We start from the raw sequence: 17,556 nt of genomic DNA, 5'->3' as shown, positions 1-17,556 counted from the left end.
AGTGCAGATGGATCTCAGAGGGCAGGTGTTTCTCACAGGCCTCATTTGTACAGCAAAGATTCCCTTGAGGAGGCTTTTAAACTTGACTTGTTTCTGATACCAAGCCGCCACAGTACCTGTCTTCTAGAGTAAGTTTGGTAACTTGTAGTTCTTAAAAAGTGTATGCATTCCATCTAATTGAGCTCTATATTCTTTTATTATCCTTTACCTGTGGAACCCTTTATATCACTCACTTCCTTTGATATTAGAACATCTAGTTTCCCCTCCCCATTAGTCTTGTAGATTTGTTACTTTCCGTGATTTAGAAAAAAAATCATTTTAAGGGGACAGACTTTCCACTGTGTTGTATATGGCGATAATAACAATTTCCCTTTCCAGAATCTATGCAGCATTCATTTACTTGTTGTTTTTTCATGGAAATAGTAACAATTCTCTAAAAGTGAATCAGCTACAGACAAGGCAAAGCTCTCCACACACTATCCGAGTTTCAGTGAACGGACTTCTAAGCTTTACTTCCAGGGAAGTTTAATGATCTTTTACAAGTGAACAAGCAGACATGCCTTTGTTCCCACCATCGGGAAAAAAAAAAAAAAAGAACCAGACTCCCAAGGCTGACCTAGGTCAATGCCTGAGCATGCTATGATGGTAACCCAGGACTAAACTGATTCCATGAGTATGTAAAAGCAGACGGTGGCTAGTGTATCATTACAATAAAGATGCTTATGTGCATTAATCAAGTACACAGATGGCCCCAGTGGTTTTTGTGGGTAGTAGTATATGCTAGGCCTGAATCCAGGACCCGGTGCCCGCTAAGCCAGTCCTCTACCACTGAGCTCCATGGTCCTGGGATTCCTTATTAACTCCTGAGAAGTTTGGTGCAACCGAAGTCCACCATTTATAGCTCTGCCCTGGTCCTTCCCTCAGGCCCAGAGACCTGTGAATACTGGTTGCTAAGGTCTTCTTTGAGATTGCCTGTCCAGGGAACACTAGGCTGTAGCAGGAATCTTAGATGGTCTTATTAATAAAATCAAACCTGAGGCCAGTTATTAGGGTGAACGCTGGAAGATCAGAGAAGCAGAACAAGCCACAGCTACCTCACCTCGCCAGTTCCTCAGCTGATCCTGTTTCCTCAGACTGGAAGCTTCTGAGTCCTCATCCAAATGGATCTCAGCTGAATTGCTGCTCAAAAGCCTAAAAGCTTAACCAGCCAAAAGCTTCTAGTTTCTGATCTTCACGCCTTATATCTCTTTCTGCTTTCTGCCATCACTCCCTGGGATTAAAGGCTCACTTCTTGGGATTAAAGGCATGAGTCACCATGCCTGGCTATATCCTTGAACACACAGAGATCCAGGTAGATCTCTGCCTCTGGAATGCTAGGATTAAAGGTGTGTGAGCCACCATTTTCTAGCCTTTGTATCTAGTGGCTGTTCTGTCTCTGACCCCAGATAAGTTTATTAGGGTGCACAATATTTTGGGGAACACAATACCATCACACTAGGCCGTCTTCACACAGAGTGGATGACACAGCCTGAGAGGAAACACCAGACCCTGCTCTCAAGTTGGTGTTAGCTCTGCGATGCAGGTCACGCTCCTGAGTTCCCTACGGGAGCAAAGCAAAGCTAAAGCCTGGGACAGACCACCTGCTTGCTCAGCTCCTTCCTGCCCCACCCCTATTCACCAAGTCCTTTCTGAGAGCACACCATCATTAGGTCCCTGTACCCAATCCGGGGTGCAGGCAGATTCCAGGATGCCAGACCTGACCCCGAGGCAGAGCAGTCGTTTCCCACCCATGTACTCTGCCACTTAGGCCATAGCCTCCATCTCTCCACAGAGTGGTCTGGAATGTAGCGTTCACAAAAGGATTTCTGACCATCGTGAGAGCTCTTGTAAGTTATTACAACAAACTTTTTACAAAATTTTTTTGCCAAAAAAATTGCTATACCTGATGACAATTATCTGAAGCCTTTTAATTAGTTTATTGTTGATTTTTTAAGTCATGGTTTAATATACTTTTTATTTAGTTAGGTTTTTTTTTTTTTTTGGTTAGAAGACTCTGAAAGCATCTTTTAATTCTGAGGTCAAACGATATAGCTCTGCTTTAAAACTATATTTAATTTTATCACATTTCCCCCAAGTATGTGAGGTCCCTGTCTCTTAGCAGTCTGTCGCTTTCTGTAGATCTTTGCTCTTGAGAAATTGAACAGTCAAGTGAACTGCTGCAGGTGTGTTGAAGGGGTGTGAAAAGGAGCAAAGACTTTGAAGCTGAACTGGATCTAGGTGGCTTTGCGTTCTCACCTGGAACTTATCGCCATGTGTCTATGAACCTCAATTTTCTCATATGAAAAACTGAAATAATTTTTGTGGCAGGGTGCCGAGAGGACAATGCACGTAAGGTTCAGGCCCGATGAAGTCGCTGAAATATTGTAGCGTCGTTACCAGGTGGACAGTATGCGGCATAGCCAAGAGTTAATGCCTTTTCTTTTCTAAGATTTAAAAATGTCAAGAGCGTGAGATAACAGAGGAAAAGCGTAATCATAACTAATGCTGAGGAGGCATGTACTTGATAATAGGCGATGTTTTAAGCACTATATACAACTCACATGACGTGACATGACCTCCCTGAAGTAAATATGGCTACGTCCTTTCCTTCCTCCCTCTCTCCCCCTCTCTCCCTTTCTTCCCCTTCCTCTTTCTCTCCTCCCCCTCCCTTTCTTCTTCTCTCCCTCCCGCCTCTCTATTCTATAAACAGAGCATGCACATTTTGTGAACTGTGGCGCACACCTTTAATCCAGCACTCAGGAGGCAGAGGCAGGAGGATCTCTGTGAGTTTGAGGCCACTGTGGTCTACATGACAAGTTCCAGGACACCCAGGGCTACATAGAGCCTGTCTTAAAAAGAAACAAAACAAAAACACATATCTATGCTTCAAGCATGGATATGTGTTCAAGTCCACAAACGTAATAAGCCACAGAGGTGAGGCATAAATTCATACTGACCCCAAATTTGATATTTTTCCTCATCAGTAATTTAAATGGTGAAATTGAGAGATTGTGGAGACAGGAAGGATGTGTGCATCTTTAGAGAAGACCTCTTGGGATGAGGGAAGCAGTCTAAATGCAGGATTCGGTAGTCTGGTTTGGGTTTGGGGACCACGGCTGTGCTGCTGGATCTCCTCAGACATGTAGCTCACTTCACATTGTTAAGCTTGTGTTTTCTTTTTCTTTTCTTTCTTTTTCTTTTTCTTTTCCTTTTTTCGTTTGCTTTTTTTTTTTTTTTTTTTTGAGACAGGGTTTCTCTGTGTAGTCCTGGCTGTCCTGGAACTCACTCTGTAGAGCAGGCCGGCTGGCTTCAAACTCACAGAGATCCTCCTGCCTCTACCTCCTGAATGAATGCCAGGATTAAAGGCATGTGTCACCATGGCCAGGCTCAAGCCTCATTTCTTTGTCTGCAAAAGCAGGAATGGATACAGTGATGAGTCGTGAGAGGAGATAACCCGTGAAAAGCCAATATTCAAGACCTCAACTATTATGACTGAACAGAAAGCACTAACGGGTTTGGAAAAAAAAGTCAAAAACTCAAAGACAAATAAAAAATGCAGGCATGTGTTAAGAAGTAGGGAGAAAAACTATTTAGACTATTGTCGTAAAGCCTGCTTCTCTGATTATTATACACTAGTACAGGGCAAAGTAGAACCGGAGAGAACAAAAGGATCAGTTTTGTCCAGCAAATGAAGTTATGTGATCAGCAGCTCTTGTAACTAACAGAGAAATGAGAAAAATAAAAAAAGATGCTGAAAGATTTCCTAAGCAGGAAGAAAAAGAGTTGGGAGAGAGAGAGAGAGAGAGAGAGAGAGAGGGAGGGAGGGAGGGAGGGAGGGAGGGAGGGAGGGAGGGAGGGAGGGAGAGAGAGAGAGAGAGAGAGAGAGAGAGAGAGAGAGAGAGAGAGAGCGAGCGAGCTCAGGGCTTAAGAGCACTTGCTACTCTTGCAGGGGGCCTGTGTTTGGTTCCTATATGGCAACTCACAACTCTCTGTCACTCCACTTCCAGTGGATCTGATATCCTCTTCTGACCTCCTCAGACACTGCATGCATGTGCTCATAAGCATAAAATATAAATATTTCTTAAGGTGGAAGAGAACGTTTAACGCGGTCTTCCAGCAGAAAGCAGCTGTCCTGTGGAGCAGCTCTTTGGAGGTATTGGCTCCTGACAGATGCTGTTGGCGGCTGGGATAGCCAGTGTATTATTGTTTACAAGTACATGCGATGTTTCTATGGTGTGCTTGAACATTGCAACATAGTTTGGTATTTTCTTTTGATCATGTTTTCTTTTGTTTAAAGATGACAGAACAAGACACCAAATACTTGGAAGATCTGCAAGATGAATTTGACTACAGGTATAAAACAATCCAGACAATGGGTAAGTGGCTGTTTTGTCTATAACTCTACATGGGGACACAAAAGGGCATAATTCCTAGGGGTCTTCACTAGTCAGAGTCAAGCTGCAAGCCAATTTGATCTTCTTCCTTACGTGAGCCCCCCACCAATTTCATTTTTGAGGAATGTAGACAAAGACTATTTCCAGTTTTGCTTTTTGCTTTTCTCCATTTAGATTATACACATATATTTATTTACTAACCAATTCAAAGCAAATTACAGGTTACATGAGAAATGGCACTCACTGCAATGTGTATCTCCCCCTGGAAGAACATTCTAAGGGGTCGAGATCTCAGGGATAGGGTGTGGTGCACATGCCTAGAATCCCAGTGAGTGGAAGGCTGAGCAGGAGAATGGAGAGCTGGAAGCCAGTCTGGGATACATAGCGAAAGTCTGGGATACACAGCAAGAACTTCCTCAAAAGAAAAATAAAACCCAACTAATGAAAATAAAAATAATCATCTAATATTGTCAGGAAGTTACTGATAGTTGATAAGTTCTTACAATTTTCAAAAGTTATAAAGTAGAACTATGCTTCATAGAAAAAAATTTGCAAAGTAGGCAAAAATATTAAAAATCACATGAAGTCTCACAATCTGCAGATAAACATGGTTAAAATGTCTTACATTTTCTCTACATAGTCACAAACATATATGTCTAGGTATTTATCTTCCAAAGAGTTAGACATTTTATATATATTCTTGTGCATAAAATTTTAAAGTTTTATCTTTAGGTATTTCTAAAACAATTTTAATGATTGAATAAATGTCAAAATACAAAGATACTGAATCTATTTGACTCTGTGTACTTAGACATTAAGTTCATTTGTAGTTAGATGATTTTTAATAGATGGATGGAGAAAATGAAAATACTTTTAAGGCCTGAGATGCACGAGCAGTAGTGGATTGATATTCTGTGCTATTGATAACTATGCTGCAATCATTGGGCTAATGGCTGAGGTTCTAGTTGGTTCTGTGTGGATTAGCTGCAGGACTGCGCCAGTATAGATCAATTGGTTTCCATCATCATGCTCTGCCCGTGTTAGAGACTAGAAGACATTAGACACATGTCTTAGTTACTTTTCTATTGCTGAAAAGAGCAACTTTTAGAAGAAAGCATTTCACTGGGGCTTGCTCATAGCTTCAGAGATTTAGTCCACTGTCATGGCGGGGAGCATGGTGGCGTGTGGGTAGGCACTGGAGCAGTAGCTGAGAGCTACATCCTGATCCATGGGAGAAAGAGAGAGGCAGACCCTGGGCCTGGCATGAGCTTTTGAAACCCCAAAGCCCACCCCCAGTGACACACCTCCTCCCACAAGGCCACACCTGCTCCAATCCTTCCCAAACAGTTCCACTCACTGGGGGTCAAGCATTCAAACATAAGAGCTATGGGGCTATTCTCATTCACACCATCACAAGGAAAGATGGGAACCCTGTGATATTTTCACAGTTTTACTTATTTCAAAACATTTTTAAAAGAAAGGAAAGCTAAACATCTAATTCACTGAACCGCCTTTAACTATTCAGATGTTAACACAGACTGTGAAGGCAGCAGGGGTGACTGTTATCGAATGCTTCCTTTTTCTGAAGAAGGTATTTTGCATTCTCCTGTCATCATCAGGACGCCATGACTGCCATGAACTGTGCAACATGTCCACGATCATTTACATGTTCAGACTTTCTCTTTAGAAGAAACAGCGAAGCTTAGGTTTAATCACTTACCAAAGGGATCCACGATCCTAGAAAAGTCTGAAAACACTGTGTGTTTCATCAAGTGTCATTGAAGACAAACTTATTCCAATTTCCACATAACCTATGAAGTTTAAGAATTACAATATGACAAGATACGTTAAACAATAAAACTGTTTTGAATGTAACATTTATTATCTATGTCACCTCAATATTTTTCAACTTTCATGTGCATTATAAAGAATTAAAAAGTGAATCCAGCCGGGCGGTGGTGGCGCACGCCTTTAATCCCAGCACTCGGGAGGCAGAGCCAGGCGGATCTCTGTGAGTTCGAGGCCAGCCTGGGCTACCAAGTGAGTTCCAGGAAAGGCGCAAAGCTACACAGAGAAACCCTGTCTCGAAAAACCAAAAAAAAAAAAAAAAAGTGAATCCAGGTGCGTGGTTTACACCTTTAACCCAGCACTTAGGAGGTGGTGTCAAGGAGAGTTCAAGATCATCCTCAGCTACACAGGGGATAAGGCCAACGTGGGTTGTGTGACAGCCTGCCATAAACAGACAGACACCAAAAAAACTGTTTGACAATGATCATTCTTAATTACTTAAATCAACAAATGTTTGCCCCACCTAGATACAGGTGAAATGAAGGATAACCAGAGAAACAAATTATAGAGTAAACTGGAAACTATTGGCTAGTCAAGTTTCAGTTGATAAAGCAATAGACACACATTTTACTGTGTGTAGCATCCAAGAACTGGAGAATTTGTGAACTGTTACAACCTGAAATAACACCCTGAAAATTAGTGATAATTTGTAGAGAAATTTGTCACAGTGGTTTTGTTTGGCATTTTTTTTTTTTGTTTTGCAATTATACAAGTTAGATAAGCATCCCCAACCCTCAGAATCTGCATGTACCAATAGGTTTAATGTTCAAACTAAGCAATAGGGTATTGGTTTTTGCCTAGCTTCTCATCCAAGGGACTAAATAGTTTTTCATTTTGTTTTATTTTCTATTCTGTTCCCTGACCAGTTTTGCTGTGAGGCTAGTCCATTTTGTAAGGAAAATGAGCAAGTAAAAATTTTAGTTTTATTAGTTCCTGTAAGTTGATTAAGACTAACTCTGTCAGGCAGAGATGAATGGGTTGGGGAGATGATAGAGGCTTCAGAATGAGTCACGTGATTTAATTACGGGCACAAGGAATTCCCCTTGTATCTAACAAACGTTGTTTTCCTCAGTTCAGGCAGAGCCAGTAAAACAAGCCCATTATAAAACCTTTGTCCACCACCAAATGCTGAGGACTAGAGCACCCTCCTTCCTGCTTGCAGCTAGATAAAAGGTCCCTGTGCATGCTTGGCTGGAATTCTTCCTGGCAGGTCGAGAACATTCCCAGACTGGACTTCCACGCTCAACGCCAGGAACCCACTTTGTCTCTAAAGCCTCGTCCCTGGTCCAGTCCAGGGCTGGTTTGTCGTTGGACTGAGATGGACTTGACCTTGGGGATAAAAGACTTGTCCCAGAGATGATGGCTCTGAATCCGCTCTCCTTCCCTTTGCAGACCAGGGTGACAAGAATAGTATCCTAATGAACCAGGAGGTTTTGACACTGCAAGAAATGCTTAATAGCCTGGACTTCAAGAGAAAGGTTGGTGAAGAATTTGCCTGGTGTTCTATTCCTAGACCTCATCCTACTGAAAAATAACCAAGGCCTCAGAGTTTATCTGTTCCACTTACGCTGTATGAAGAAAAAAATGGTACTGTTTGCAGGAACTGTCCTCCGTAACTCAGTAAACTTGTATGGCCACCCTGCCCCACACCCCCCTGGCCTGTGAAATGCTGCTGGAGATGTCATTAACTTAAGGTGGAAACTGTACCAAGTTTTATTTTTCACTGTTTAATGTGCTAAAGTGAGTTACACTACACATTTATGATTAAAAACTACTTGATGACTTAAAACATGATTGGAAAAATTAGTGTTCTCTAGTCTATTCTGAGAGCAACATGGTTAAATATTGTCCTGCTCATGAAATCTCCCAAACTTAAGAAAAGTTTGTTGGCAACCGAACTTAAAATAGTTTTTGGCTCAATGAAATATTTCCAAGAGATTAAATATTTCTATTTCAATTTTCTACCTGTCTTTAAAAGTAAATGCAATTGGTATTTAACCAATAACTGTCAAATCAGTTGTTCATTTCTAAAAGATCACTTTCTGGTGAATTAATATGAATCCACATAAGTTTATTTTCACCTTAAATTGATTATAAATATAACTAAGAATATATAATATTGCAAGCATGTAAGGAATTAGTCCAAGCTAAAATGTAAGGCTTTTACAGTTAATCTGTTTAGATCTTACATGTACCATCTTATTTTGCTTGAAAAATAAAATTCAAGAGAGAAGGAACTCTGAAAATAATTTAACCCATCCACCCAATTATGTATACGAGAAAGCTAAGTTACAGCAAGGATAAGTGCTTGTCCAAACTCTCAGTGATATTGAAAACCTGAAGAGAAGCTCCGTCTCCTACTCTCCATGCCTATGAAAGTTCCTTCACTATGCCTCCCTAAACACAAATAAAGTCTGAAGAAAAGGAAAAACACAGAAAGACCCAAGTTTTAATCAGTGTATTTATGAATAGATTGATAATCACATTCATAAAAAACAAAAGTAGAAACAGGGGCTGAAGCAATGGCTTTGGGGTTAAGAGCACTGGCTAGTCTCCAGAGGATGTGGGTTCCATTCCCAGAACCCACATGGTGAGCACTCACCACCAACTGAAACTCCACTCCTAGAGGATCCAACACCTCTTCTGGCTTCTGTAGGCACTGCACACACATCCTCTGGACATACATGCAGGCACAACACCCATACACATATAAAGAAGTAAAAGAAACTGTTCAAACGCATGTTTAGGACAGCAAGATCCAATACTGGCACAGACATTCCCACTGGACACATTTAAAAGGAAACATGAGAATGTCAACTGTGGCCGCAGTTCTTGTGACATTATCCGATTGTAACGACGTTACTGTTGGAAAAGGCAATGCTATACCAAGTAGAAACTAGTCTTGATCAAATGTTTGGTTAATTTAATCAAAGCTTCATCTCTCAGATGAGTGTGCTTTGTGGGCAGGATTGTCACTGGGGTGTTCTGTGGCTCTTGTCACCTGCCGTCTGTTTTTAGGAGGCACTCAGTAAGATGACACAGATAGTGAATGAGTCGGACCTGCTCATGAGCAGCATGCTCATAGAAGAACTACAGGACTGGAAGAGGAGGCAGCAGATCGCCTGCATCGGTGGCCCGCTCCACAGTGGGCTGGACCAGCTTCAGAACTGGTAAAGCGACTGACTTCAGTTTCTAGTGAAAACCACAGGAAGTGTGCCAGAGCACAGGTTACACCAAGCTGGGAACTACTGAACTACTGAGCGCAAAGGCTCCTCTGCTCAGTGAGGTCTTGGCTCTCCCGCTCTGGGAAGGAAAAGGAAGCATTTCCCGTGCATAAGAATTCCTAAATTTGCAGACCTGATATCCTAAAAGACTCGAATGATTCTTTTGAAGCAAACCATGCATTGTCTTTAAGGATATAATAAACCTTAGCTTCAAAAATCTTAAAAACAACTTTTTAAAATGTGTGTCTTATGATATGAGTTAAAAGTTTAGTTTTATGCTTTAAACACATTCACTTTGTTAAGGATGTTGGTCAAGGGTGCAAAATTTCAGTTGGAAAAAATAAGTTTAGAAAATCACACATTGTGATGACTGTAGTTGGAAATAGTTTATATACTTGAAAGTTACTAAGTAGATTTTCTGTTCTTACAAAAAGGTTGTGTGAGACAATGCATGTGTCTGAGTTTTGATTTGTTCATTCTTCAATATACAAATACAGCATAAAACATGTATAAAGCTACAAAAATACATGATGTTTGCTGGCCAATTAAAAGAGATAAGCTAGGCATGGTAACACATACTGCCATCTCAGGGGAAGGACACATGATCCAAGCCATCCTCATCTACACATCAAGACTCTATACAAAACTATAACACAATAACAATGATCTCCAGCAGTCAGCACAACAGGGCATCTCTACTCAAAATACAGACGTGCCATTGTCTTTTTTACATTGCAAGATAAAGACGTTGACAAAGTTTCTTGACTCCTACATACAAAATAAGACTGTCAAGAGAACAATCAAAAAACATACAGAGAACCAAAATCGCTGAGTTGAAATTCAAAATTGCTTTCTAAGGGATAATTCCAGAGGTTTGCCATGCCCCTGCTTGTTCAGAGAAGTAAAGACGTGTGCTAATTTTAAAACACACTGATTCTCCTTCACTCTCTGAACCCAGAGAACTCTGCTGTGAAAACAAGACCAGCAATGAAGGGAGTGATGAAGGCCCTAATGGTGCATAGGGTGAAGCCCAGCAGGGCCGCAGCTGGTCCCCTGGTCCCTCCTGTCTAATGCTTGGGAGAGGAGTTGCTGTGAGGACGGCTGAAGTGCCCTGCTCCTCTGGCTGGAGCCCCTTCCTCTTTCTAGTCTGTATTAGTCTTTCTTGTCCTTCTTTAGCTGACCTAATCCTCACCTCCATCTCTAAGGAAGGATCAGCACATAGTGAGCAGAATTCCACTCGGATACCAGCAGCAAGCATTCCCAAACACTGTGTAGCTTCTGCCAGAACGACTCAGTCCTCATTTCCACTAACACCCAGGAACTGTAAATGTGCATAGTAGAGGAGGCAGGTGGATTTCACACGTGACATTCTCCATGTCCTATACTCTATATTTTAAATTGTTCTGTCTATGACTCGGTGAAAGCCATGTTCTTAATATGCATACTTAAGAGGATCTAAAGACCAATTAAAGGGGATTTGGCTCCAGATGTGGACAATATTTTATAAAGGATTCTGTAAATTAAAATCACAAATTAGAAAATATTTAACATGATACATGATCAAGAGGAAAAGGTTTAGGAAAAACAATGAAGATCATCATAAATCATAATTGAGATTAAATGATTTGTTTAATTTAATCACTTAATCATTTATTAATTATGAAATATGATCAGCTGTTAAACTAGCTCAGTCACTAAATTGGAAAAAAAAAAAAACAACTGTCATTTGCTGTTCAATAGCTTTACCCTGTTGGCAGAAAGTCTTTTCCAACTCAGACGACAGCTGGAGAAATTAGAGGAGCAGTCTTCCAAGATGACTTACGAAGGAGACCCTATCCCCGCCCAGAGAGCACACCTGCTGGAGAGGGCCACCTTCCTGATCTACAACCTTTTCAAGAAGTGAGTGCATCATAGCTGTGATGGTAGCACTGGCTCCCTCTGCATGGAGCAGAGCGGTAGGGACCCCAGGAAGCAGTGGTAGAACCCAGAGAAGTCCAGAACCACATTTCCACTCTTTACTCCTCACTCATGTCTTTTCCATGTGGTAATGAACCACATCACCCACCACCTCCCACTCCATTTTCACATCATAGAGAAGAGGAAGGATTTCTTCTTGAGAGCACATCCAAGAAATGAGGGTGGGAAGCACTTTGTAAAGATCACTGGAGAAAAAAAAAAAAAACCTCAAATTTTTGGCACTGGAAGTTCCAAAATGGCATAAAATTAAGTTTCTCTTTCGCTATATAGGATAGGCATGGATCTTTATTGAGTCCATAACAGGTAATTAAGAACTACTATTGTTAATCAGGGATGACCTTCAGGCATTTTTTTTCTGTTATTTTACAGTAATGATTTGAGAAGCTGCTCAGAAGACTGGAGTGGAATGGGAGTTTCAGCATCTTACAGATGCAAAAAGTTTGGACTTTGTGGGAAAATAGCCTCCAGTTATCTGTGGATAATATTTTTAACGTTTTCCAATGTTATTTCCTTCTCATGTAGCTCATTTGTGGTTGAGCGACAGCCCTGCATGCCAACACACCCTCAGAGGCCGCTGGTACTTAAAACCCTCATTCAGTTCACCGCGAAACTGAGGTACGCAGAGCGCACGCACTCTGTTGTTTTATGTCTGCCGCGCTGCAGCCACGGCTAATTACGGCTCCTTACATCCGGCTGCTCTCCATGGAGCTCCTGCTGAGAGCCCAGGCTGAACTTTGGCAAATCCCTGCAGAAAAGTTATGATGAGAGCTTACTTGTCAAGAACGTGACAACGTGGGGTATTAATGAAGACGTGAGGGAGATTAGACGAGAGTGTGCAGTCATAATATCAGGCACTCTGGGATTAATTGCCGAAAAGGTTAATGTGTGGAAAGACAGAAGAGGAGACTTGTAGGAGAGTGAGCGTACAGAAATAATGGCCGAGTCTGTTCTGTAACCGTGGAGCGGAGAGAAACAGAACAGAAAAGACAGATGGGGACAGGCTACGGAAGACGGAATATCCAGGAAATGAGTGGTACATGCTTCCCCTGTGATAACCCGGGAATGGCTTAGCGGGTTTCCCACAAAAACTCTGAGCACTGCAGTTTTCGGTACATCCTTGCTGAGTACCTGAGTTAGGGACATGTGGGCTTGGGTGATTTTCACTGAGCGTTCATTGTGTATTTGATATGTTTTTATGAGCATGAACAATCAAAACTTAGGTTTCCCCTAGTAAACTTAAAGACAACGTGCTTCAGTCTCACTTTCAAAGATTTTGATTGTGCCTTTGACTCCAGGCCCGGAGCTGCACATTCCTCATCCCTAGGAATGTGGATCAAGTTAAGACGTCTTTATTGATCCCACGGTGGAGGGCGACTGAGGTTCTGTGGCAGGACTTTTGACCACCTAGCAGCACTGGAACCCAGTTTTTAAAGGGAAGGCACTTTACAATTTGCATTTCAAAACCCCTGATTAAATCTCCCAGTCAGTTTCGATTTCTTTGTGTGAATTTTGCACCAAGATACAAGAACAGAAAACAGGGGATTAGCCAAGTTCCTTTTTCAAATTTCTCTCTTAAACGCTGTTCATTCCTCATCTCCAACCCCTATGGAAGCCAGGAGATGGTGACCAGGATGGAGTTAGGATGGAGACGTGGTAGATATTCTACTTTTACTTGAGACATCCGTGTAGATGACAAGGAAATTGGAAATGCTGTATGAGAAATGAAAAGATAATAAGGACTGTCTAGCAAAGCATTCTGAGTGGAAGAGGTCCCTGAGCAGGTAGCATTTAGCGCTTGTTTGAAATGATGCCTGAGCATGGGTCCCTGTCCTGATGCAGGCACCCTGTCCTCCACCTCAGCTTGACTGCTGGGTCCTCATCCTCCTTCCCTGAACTTTGTATGCACTCTCTTGCTAGATGATGCAAACTTTTCCTCTAAAGCGTCTCTCTGCCATAGCATTGTGCTCTCCTGTTTCAAAGAGAGGGTGGCGTGGGAAACTCTCAGACAGGGGTTCTCCACCATTCTAACACTGCAGCCCTTTAATATAGTCCCTCATGTTGTGGTGGCCCTCAACCATAAAATTATTTTTGTTGCTACTTCATAACTGTAATCTTGCTACTGTTATGAATTGTAGTGTGAGGGGTCGAGACCCACAGTTTGAGAACCACTGCTCTAGGATCGGTCATCGGTGCTTGACAGTGGATCAAACCCTTTCTGGAGGAGGAAGATGGAAAAGAAAACTGTCTGTCCATGTCCATGAGACCACACACCCTCTTCTCCATCTACTACTGACTTCACACTTAGCATATTCCACCCTGAAGCCCATCTGTGCTTCATGCAAGACGTCTAAGGACCCTTTGCTTCCCTGCATGGGCATCTTCGCGTGGGCTGTTGATGAGCTATGGTTTTGTGTCTCCAATTCTAATGCATTTCCTCCATATTCTATAAATCCCATCTGCTTGGCTGGATTCTTTTCTTTTACACATAGCCATGCCCACTTTTCTCCTTTAGCCAATCTTTGCTGCATAAGTTCTCAGATATCTGAGTCTATACTCAATATACATTGGATGAATGTATAAGGCTTAGGCTGAATGAATGAATGAATGCATAAGTGAATGAGTGAATATGTCTGCAGATGCAAGGAATCCACAGACATAAGCATGTCATGGATACCTTGGAGATTTTTTTGGGGGGAGCAGGAGAAACAGAAAAAGAGGCGGGCTGATGTCAAAAGAAGGAATTCTTACCTGAGCTTGGATTGTTCCTTTGTTTGAAATTGTCTTCTTTAGTTATAAGCATGTTTGCTGCTATGAAAATATATTACTCTTCTTGAAATTACAAATATAATTTAATAGAGATTTTCTGTAGTCATTTTAGAAATTTGGTCTTTCTCAGTATTTTCACCATCAAAACTCTCAAGCTTAGTTTTGCTAAGTTCACAAAACATTTGTTTCTGTAGTATGGGGAGAAGAGGGCGTCATGTTAATAGACTTGCAAAGAACCTTTCTTAAATACATATGTTTCAGATTTCAACCCAAACATACAGATGTTTATCTGAATGGGCCGATGAATCTAACACCTATCAACTGAAAAAATGTGCAAACAGCCAGTGTGTGTCAGTAGTGACACTGACTGGTGCCAGCAGTCACAGAGCAAACTCAAGAGGTTTTACATTTAAAGCACATTAACATCTAAGTGGAGATAATGTTTTATTTATATGTATGTGCTAGAAATGTTTAATTATTTAAATGTAGCTTTTACCACTTCTAAATTTTTATCTTTCATTCTTTATTCCTGTTTCTTTCCAGACTACTAATAAAATTGCCGGAGCTCAACTATCAGGTGAAAGTGAAAGCATCGATCGACAAGTAAGTTTTCTGATTTCATTTCAAATATGTCAATGAAAGATCTTTTAAATTCTTATACGATAATTTTAAACTTTTGTATCTATTTCTCTAACTTTACACATCACTGTACTTCAAATACTTGATTTCAAGTTCAAACATTTAACAGTGAAGACTTAGATGATGCTCCGTGTAGTGTGAGACAAAGTAGTCTAGAAATACCTTCCCGGGTCTAATAACCAGCTCATTTAAAAACTCTTCTTGGTTTTACAGGAATGTTTCAACGCTAAGGTAAGATATTTACTTTGTAGATTTTTTTTCTTGATATTATCTTAAGTTTATGTTGACCCAAAACCTTTTTTAAAAGTGAAGATTTTTCTGTCTAGCAATAGAAGATTTGTGCTTTGTGGAACTCAAGTCAAAGCCATGTCCATTGAGGAATCCTCCAACGGGAGCCTCTCAGTAGAATTTAGACATTTGGTAAGTAGCAAATAAAATGACATAAGCATCTCCCTTCCACCCCCCACCCCTGCCACCCACCCCCACCACACACACACACACACACACACACACACACACACACACACACACACCGCCCAAAGCTTTGCTAACAGGCTGTATAATTCAGAGTATTTTGTTGTCTTCCTTACATGAGAGTTTCTTATGTACCACCGTTTCTTACTTGTTTCTTACTTATTTTATATAGTTTCTTACCTAATTTACTTACTGTAAAAAGTAAGAAGTTTCTTACACAATTTCTACTTCTCACTATGATAACGTTAAGTACCATAGTGAGAAACAAAGCTGCCATTATTGACAAATTAAAACAGTAGAAAGGACATTGAGTAGGAATCCTGACAGTGAGTTCTGAGCAATTGCAACGCAGAGCTGCCAGACATCCCCAGTGACTGGCCAGTGTTGATCCTAATCACCATAAAGATATACATTCCTGGTGACTGGCTAGTGTTGATCCTAACCACTACAGAGAGCATCCCCAGTGACTGGCCAGTGTTGATCCTAACCACTGCAGAGACCATCCCCAGAGACTGACCAGTGTTGATCCTAACCACTGTAGAGAACATCCCCAGTGACTGGCCAGTGTTGATCCTAACCACTGCAGAGGTCTATATTAAATGCAGAGCAGTTTTGGTTTGTTTTTTAAAGTCCCCCAGGAAGTGACATCCAACAAGGTGTGGCAGGAAGCACTTTCATTTCAGAACAACTTGGGCTGTTCTTGGGGTGTCCCAACACACCCTTGTACAGTCTGTCTTGGCATTGTCTAGAAAGCTCTGACCCCGCCCCATCCTGTGTACTTCTCCTGTTTACCACTTCCTCTTGACCTGGAGTTCTCTTCCTGTCTTCTCTCTCTCTTTCTGATAGTTCTGAGATTTCCAAGACCCTATTGCCTTTCTTGCTGCGAGCATGCTATGTCTCTGGTTTATTAACACATAGCTAGCGTCCACCTGAATGCTGGATGCCTCTGCACCAATCCGAAGGGTTCACTTTCTGAAACACAAAACTGGTTAGCAGAAAGACATCTGCACAAACAAATATATGATGACTTGGGGTTTAGTTTATTTTTCAGTATTAACTTCTGTTGGATCTAGGCAGATAAGTGAGGTCTCAGTGAGTGAAATGACATGAGTTATTGTTAAAGAAGTCAGAACTGTGTCTGTGGAAGTGGCGACAGTAGTGGGTGTGACCAACTTGATACGTTCCTGATAATGACCCTCCATCTAAACTCTGCCATTTTCTTTCACACAGCAACCGAAGGAAATGAAATCCAGTGCTGGAAGTAAAGGAAATGAGGTAGGAAATACCAACTCTTGGGAAATTTTTCTAGGAAACAATCCTATAACAAACACCATTTTCCCCAAAGCTCTTAAATTGCTTAATTTTATATCAAATGGAATCTATGTTTCCCTGATTATCAAGCTTAGTCATTGCAGATCATATGGGAATGTTTGAAGGGTAAAATTAAAGTAACACATCATACCACCCTGCAGAGAAAACATTAACCTACAGGGGATATCAGTCTAATCTTCTATGCCTCAAAAATATGTCAGCCGGGCAGTGGTGGCACACACCTTTAAACCCCAGGACTTGGGAGGCAGAGGCAGGCAGATCTCTGAGTATGAGGCCAGCCGGGTCTACAGAGTGAGTTCCAGGACAGCCAACCTCGTATTCAAAACAAAATAAAACAAAACACGTCGCGTACATTGTTTCATTACCTTTTGTTAACATGGCTACCCATGGCTAACCGCTTGCCCTCATGCCCAGTCCTTTTGGAGAACGGTTTAAATTGTTTCATTGTATTTTATGTAGGTGTCATGGTTTCTTTAATTAGCCCTCCACCATGGTAAACTATCTTAAAATCATTTATTTTCCCACAGATGTGAAGTATGTTTCAAAAATTACGCACATTACATGAAAATCATAGCTGAAAAAACAATTCTTTTATTGTGTAGCATCAATTACTTTGGTCTCTAAAGTTCATATTTTACCAAGTGAATTGGACCAACATGTCAGTCTGAACACACACATTCCAGTCAATAGATTGGTCAAATCCTGACCATGAACGCCATCTTCTGAGTCGTGCTGGAAAAGTCAGCATTCTATTTTTTTAAATCTTCACGTTTGAATGTGGAAAATCTAAGTTTGAGTCTGAATTCCTAACAGTGTCTGAAAAGGTTATGTTTGGGAAAATACGATAGAGAAATATTGTACTT

The 17,556-nt window shown here is 41.2% G+C and overlaps 1 protein-coding gene across 1 annotated transcript in view; it reads left to right on the top strand.

Annotated features, from left to right (window-relative positions):
- Stat4 (signal transducer and activator of transcription 4) overlaps nt 1-17,556 on the top strand; it is a 96,016-nt gene that overhangs the window by 55,163 nt on the left and 23,297 nt on the right. Inside the window, 9 exon segments of the mRNA XM_052749429.1 lie at nt 4,337-4,415; nt 7,674-7,759; nt 9,300-9,451; nt 11,246-11,404; nt 12,005-12,097; nt 14,792-14,851; nt 15,101-15,118; nt 15,214-15,307; nt 16,592-16,636. Coding sequence (XP_052605389.1) covers nt 4,337-4,415; nt 7,674-7,759; nt 9,300-9,451; nt 11,246-11,404; nt 12,005-12,097; nt 14,792-14,851; nt 15,101-15,118; nt 15,214-15,307; nt 16,592-16,636 — 786 coding nt within the window.

The sequence above is a fragment of the Peromyscus californicus genome, unplaced genomic scaffold, assembly GCF_007827085.1.
Source record: "Peromyscus californicus insignis strain IS unplaced genomic scaffold, ASM782708v3 Scaffold_21__1_contigs__length_65335640, whole genome shotgun sequence".
Lineage (NCBI taxonomy): Eukaryota > Metazoa > Chordata > Mammalia > Rodentia > Cricetidae > Peromyscus > Peromyscus californicus.
The sequence above is the reverse complement of the archived record's forward strand: the minus strand, read 5'-3'. Positions and strand labels throughout refer to the sequence as shown.